The sequence below is a fragment of the Eutrema salsugineum genome, unplaced genomic scaffold (assembly GCF_000478725.1).
Source record: "Eutrema salsugineum unplaced genomic scaffold, Eutsalg1_0 scaffold_6, whole genome shotgun sequence".
NCBI lineage: Eukaryota > Viridiplantae > Streptophyta > Magnoliopsida > Brassicales > Brassicaceae > Eutrema > Eutrema salsugineum.
Genome location: NW_006256547.1, coordinates 14,100,665 through 14,106,921, shown reverse-complemented (window position 1 = coordinate 14,106,921; position 6,257 = coordinate 14,100,665). Strand labels below are relative to the sequence as shown.

Sequence of the window (6,257 nt, the reverse complement as noted above, 5' to 3'; positions counted from 1 at the left end):
GTGGGACCCGCATCCAAATTTCTATATAAACTCGAGCTCCCCTCCTTCATTCCCACAATCTCACTTCTCCAAAATTTCCAAAAGGTATTCTCTCCTCTCTCCCTTTCTCTCCCGATTTTTTTTCTTCCTTTTCTCTTTTTTTTTTGCGCCGCGCCACCTAGAGTTTTCTTGAGGTGCGGCAGATCGTTTGATGTTTCCGATCTGCTCGAAAACTTTCTGATCCGCCGTCGAAGTTCCGATCCTCCTCCAATATTCTCCAAATTTTCTCCATTCTTCGATTATCATCCGAGCCTAAAGCAAGATGCCACATCGATCCGAGCCGGAAATTTCCACCGATTCAACTGATTCCGTAAGCTCTTTTGCGCACCGAGGTCCTTTGAACTTTGCCCTGAGCCCGAATTGTGGCTTTCCTTGAGATTCCGAAGCGAAGGATCTTTCCGACGACATAAAACCCGAGCCAGAGGACTTCGATTTTGACCCTGCCAAAGCCAGACGGGAACTTGAGGTTGCAATGGCGAGGCTCGGAATAGGTTCTTCGAAACCTCGGAGCTCTCGGAGAGGTAAAAAGAAGAGGAAACCGGATCCTCCTGGCTCGTCCCTCTCGACTGAAGAATCGTTGCAAAGAGTGAGGCAACGTTGTAGGATTTCCGAGCCGGTTGAGTTTGTTGCGCCCGAGCCTTTCGACCGAGCCGAAGATCTACCGCCAAACCACTTCACGGTTTACGAATATTTTTTCGAGCTGTGCTGTTTATGGTTTCCTACACCCAAGCCGATTTTATGCTATCTTTGGTTACACGGGATTTCACTCAGACAGATCATGCCGCGAGGTCTTCGGCATATGATCTGGATTTTGGTTTGCGGCTACGAATTCGGCATCGAAGTTGGGTCAACCATCTTCACAACTTTTTGGAAATTCGCCGATCTTCCAAACCGGGCAAATATTACATTTCGAATAAGATAATCTGGAGAATAATCGGGGGTTTTCCGAGCAAGGACGATGCCTAGGATTATTATTTCTTCTACTTTCCCGTGGACGAGGCTACCGTTGGGAACGATTTCCTTAGTTTAACCAAGACGGACTAGGGACCACTCGGTAGTTCTTGGTCGGTTCGCATTTTATTTCTGGTAATAACGTTTGTCGTTTTTTTTTTACGTTTGCAGTTCGTGATCCACTCCCGCCAGTTCCCAAGGATATCGCTCAAGCCAAGGAAATTCTCGCGGCTAGGAAGGTGAACTGGAGAAAGCACTTTTCGTTTGTGAGAGTCGAAAAAGCGAGAGCTTTATTCGCTGGTACTCCAGTTAGTTACGATTCGTCTGCTTCTTCGAGAGGGAGAGAGCGAGCCGAGCCCATGAAGCGTAGACATCGACTGTTCGTATTGAGCAGAATCTTCCCGAAGCGTCAGCTAGTGGCGGGCCGAACGGCGAAGCGATCGTTAACACCAAGGAGACTCTCGTAACTAATGAATCGAACCACGCAGATGTTTCTGTCCCGAAGAAAGTTGTCGAGATCCATTCCGAAGTCTCTGGAAAAGGCGCCACAGCTCGTCCGAGGTCCCTACTGCTGGTGGTGAGGATCGTGTTATCGTCATGGGTTTGCCGAGCCAATCAAGGCCTGCTTCTTCTACGTTGACGACGCATAAGGGCGGCTCGAACCGGAAGCGTTCCGCTTCGGATGGAGATAAAGGAAAGGGGGTTACCAAGCCAAAGAAGATGCGTACCATTTTGCTTGAAGCCGAGCCAATTTCTGCTCTGATTGACGATGCTTCTGCCTCGGCGTCGCTTCTGTCTAAGATTAACAACAAGGGAATTCGGCTGCCGCCCGCTGATTCGCTTATGAAGGCGAAGTCTTATGCTAGCATGTCCCAGCCAGGCACCAAGGTAATTTTTCGAAACTTTAGCTCGTTTTGTTTAAGTATTGGTTGGCGTTTCACACTTGCGTTTTTTTATTTTTTTGCAGTTTTTGGCTTCCATAAACGAGACGATCACGGGATACGAAGCAGATGCTAGCAAGGATCAACGACGAATTGACGAGGCGAGGAAGGACGCTGTCACGCTTCAGACAAAATTGGATGAGGCCGAGCGGAAATTTTCCTCTGCCATGGCTCAGGCTAAAGCTCGGATCAAAGTTCTCGAGGCGGAGAAGAATACGTTGAAAGATGAGTGTGTTAAGGCCACCGATATGGCTGTTCGTCTCGAGGAATCAAGAGCTAAGAAGGATGCCGATATTGCTTTTTTGCAGAGGCAATTGACCGAGAAAGACGCTCTTCACGAGGCGAACATCGAGAGAGCGGTAAAATCTGCAAGGAGGGACCTGACCAAGAAGATGCGAGGCCGTTTCAGCAGCGCGGAGAAAAACCTCAAGGATTTGGCCGATGCGAAGGAAAATGAGTTGGATCTTGCGTAGATTGACGGCAACCTACAGCTCATCGAGCTCCTCAAGAAGGACGACGCTCCAACTCTTGACGCCGAAGCGGAGAAGCTGAAATAGTGGCGAGCCGAATTGGTGGGAGTCGATGAGGGGTTCGAGAGGATTGCTACTTGCCTTAGAGGCGAGTAACCTTGAGTCCTGTTTCCGAGAATTCGGGTGGAGCTAACCTCGGAAATAAATCGGTGGAGCCCTGTTGCACAGTTGGTCGGTGTGTCTGAGCCGACAGGCTCCACCATCGGGACACCGCGAGTCGCCGAGCTTGTCGAGGAGAGGAGGAGTTCTGGCAGGTCTCCGAGAGAGTGACTTCCGCGCTTGGTGTCACACATTGTTTTCCTTTGTTTTGTTGTTTTTTTTTTTTGCTTTAGACTTTGTTGCCTGGATGGCTTTATCCACTTATGCTACTTCTGAACTATGTTCTGTTGGCTTTGTTTCTATTGCCGAGCCGAGGTGCTCGGAATGACTTATGCCTTGACGGCAGATGATATCGGTTTTAGGACTTATTGAATTGCTTGATCCTTGCATTTATTTATGATTTTTCGATCGTATAGTTTCTATTCTCAGAACTTGTAGTATATAAAGAGCATTGTGAAAACAGCTCAGTGTTGCTTCCGAGATGTTGATAACCAATGTGTATCGGGTTTAAGTGTTTAGCATTTGCGATGTGTATCGGCTTACTCATCCATAAACTATTGAGGGATCGATCAGAAAATTTATATAGCGCGCTGTTATCCTGTGAAGGATGTCATTGAACCCTAGTCCATATAGGAGAACTGGTTAAAATTCGTTTAGAGAATTTGTTTTTAGCTTATCTGTTGTGGCCAGCAACGAGATAGGAAATGCGGATATGAGATGTTGAATGTTATAAAGAAAATGCTTAAGAAAATTAACTTAAGTTGCAAAAGAAATCAGATGAGTAGCAAATCTATTTTTTGTTTTTTTTTTTAGAAAAAAATAATTGAACAGAAATCTGAAGAAAATCGTAAAATGATTCTTGTAAATATAAAGGGAAGTATGACGTATACGTACCCACTCCCCCCCCCCCCTTTTTAGGAGGGGGGACATCTGAACCTATCCGAAGATAGGCTGCCTACGTACCCTTTTCAGGGATCAAGCCGTCTCGTAGTTCAGGGTTGTCGGTTGATGCTGCCTAATGATAATATTTTTTCAGATGCATCGCATTCCAGGATCTCGGGATCGGGGCTCCTTCCATGTTTTCTAGCTCATCAACACCAGTCAGACTACCTTGGTAATTTTATAAGGTTTTTCCCAATTTGCCCCCAGCTTTCATGCGTTCCTTTCCGCGGTGTTCTGAAAAACTTTCCGAAGTATGTAGTCATCTTCTTTGAACCGTCGACTTCGGACATTCTTGTTATAATACCTCGCCGTTGCCTGTTGATAATTTTGAAGTCTTATCAATGCTTGATTGCGACGTTTGTTCACTAAGTCCAGCTCGTCTAACATCATTAGATGATTTAAGCCTTCTGTCTGGGGAGAAGTCTTTGGCGAATTCCTAGGAAATCTACTTCGGGCGGAATAATGCACTCTGCTCCGTAAACCAGAGCAAACGGGGTCTCTCTTGTAGCTCGTCTCAGAGTTGTTCAGTGAGACCATAACACTCCCTCTAACTCATCCGCCCAGTGTCCTTTTTTAGCATCGAGCCGTTTCTTCAGTCCGTCGAGAATCGTCTTATTAGCTGCTTTGGCTTGACTATTTTCTTGTGGATATCTCGGTCTCGACTTGCTCAATCGTATTTTCCATTTCTCACAAAAACCTTCAAACCGAGCCGAGATCAATTGGGATCCGTTGTCTGTAACAATCTCGTAAGGGAGCCCATGTCGACAGATGATATTCTTCCAGACAAAATGCTCGACTTGGGCGTCTTTGATGCTCGCATACGAATCGGCTTCGACCCACTTGGGAAAATAATCAGTCAGAACCAATAGGAATCATTTCTGTTTAGACTTGTGCAAAGGTCTGACAACGTCCATTGACCACCTCATAAACGGATAAGGAGCCGAGATTGATGATAACAGTTTGGTAGGCTGATGTATGATTGGGGCGTGCCTCTGGCATTTTTCACACTTGACAGAGAACTTCTCGCAGTCCTTCACCATGGTCAGCCAGTAGTAACCGTGTTGCTTTATCTTGTTTGCTAAAGATCTTCTGCTTGCATGGTTGCCGCATGCGCCACTATGAACTTCTTCCATGATCTTTCTCGCTTTGGCTCCTTCGACACATGTTAGCAATGGTCCCGAAAATTGCCACTTGAAGATGTTTCCGTCCAGGAGTATATAACGAGCTGCTTGAGCTTTGAGTTTCCGAGCTGCCCATTTGTCCGATGGCACTTCTCCGTCTGCGATGTATGCCCGAATTGCTCCCATCCATTCTCTGTCGCTTCTGTATTCTGTTGTTTCTCGGGAAGCATCTCGTCCATGTCGGCTATGCCGTTGTCTTCGTTGATCTCTTGCTCTTCTTTGGGAGGATTGATCAGGTTGACTCCATCTACGACGCCGATGCTGGGTTTCTCGATAAACTCCACCGGTGTAACCCTCTTCAATCCTGGTTCCGAGGTCGAGGCATGGGCGGCTATGGCATCGGCGGATGCATTTTCCCCCCGAGGTATTCGCATAAGTTCAAATTCTTTGAACTGCTTCGTCAACTCCTGAACTACTTTCAGATACGCTTCCATCCTGCCGTCTCTCGCTTCGTATTCTCTGTTGAACTGGTTCGCGATGAGCTGTGAATCGCAGAAGGTGCGGATTTTCTGGATCCGGATCCCAAGCGCGAGCCGAAGTCCAGCGATTAATGCCTCGTATTCCGCCTCATTGTTGGATGCATGAAACGTGACACAAAATGACTGTTCGATGATCTCGCCAGTTGGTGACATTAGTCGTATCCCTACCCCGAGCCCGGTTTTGATGACGAACCATCAACATGCAATATCCACGTGGACTCGGAAGTCAGCTCTTCTACTCTTTCGGAAGTTCGATTAAGAAATCGGCTAATACTTGAGACTTCGCGCATGATCTGTTCCTGTATTCGATGTCATATTCACTTAGCTCCACCGCCCATTTCGCTAGCCTTCCGGGTTGGCTCGGGCTTTGCAGGATACTTCGTAGTGGCAGAGTAGCAAGGACTACAATCGAGTGCGACTAAAAGTATGGTCTCAATTTCTGAGCCGACATTACAACAGCTAGGGCGACCTTCTCCATTTGTGGATAACGCGTCTCTGCCTCGGTTAAACTGCGGCTCACGTAAAAGATGGGTTTTTGCTCTCTCCGCTCTTCCCTGACCAGGACACCATTTACTGCAGTTGAGCGGTTCTCCTTCCACTGGCTTTGCGAGGACCGGCGGATTTGCCAGGTAGACTTTCAGGTCTTGGAATGCTTTTTCACACCGTTCGTCTCATTCAAATTTCTTATTGCCCCTAAGGGTATCATAAAAAGGCATACATTTATCGGTCGACCTGGAAACAAAGCGGTTCAGATCTGCTACGCGTCCTGTCAAACTTTGGACTACGAGGTATCCGAGGAACTCACCATACATCACCGCGAATCGACACTTCGCCGGATTCAGCTTCATGTTATGCAGGTTCAGCCGCTCGAAACAGTCTTGCAAATGCTTCACGTGATCTTTCTCCTCGAGTGACTTAACCAACATGTCATCAATATAAACTTCCATCGTCTTGCCGAGCTGTTCCGCAAACATTTTGTTGACGAGCCTCTGGTAGGTCGTGCCCGCATTCTTAAGCGCAAAAGGCATCACCTTGTAGCAGAAAATTCCCCGATCTGTTATGAATGCCGTTTTTTTCCTGTCGTCGGGGTTCATG

The 6,257-nt window shown here is 47.1% G+C and overlaps 1 protein-coding gene across 1 annotated transcript; it reads left to right on the top strand.

The window, feature by feature from the left end:
• Window positions 1-511: 511 nt before the first annotated feature.
• Window positions 512-2,404, top strand: LOC112083514 (uncharacterized protein At3g60930, chloroplastic-like). Its single transcript, XM_024151543.1, has 4 exons — window positions 512-746; window positions 1,162-1,369; window positions 1,479-1,878; window positions 1,958-2,404. The coding sequence occupies exons 1-4, from the start codon at window positions 512-514 to the stop codon at window positions 2,402-2,404; spliced, it is 1,290 nt and encodes a 429-aa protein (XP_024007311.1).
• The last annotated feature ends 3,853 nt before the right edge of the window (window positions 2,405-6,257 follow it).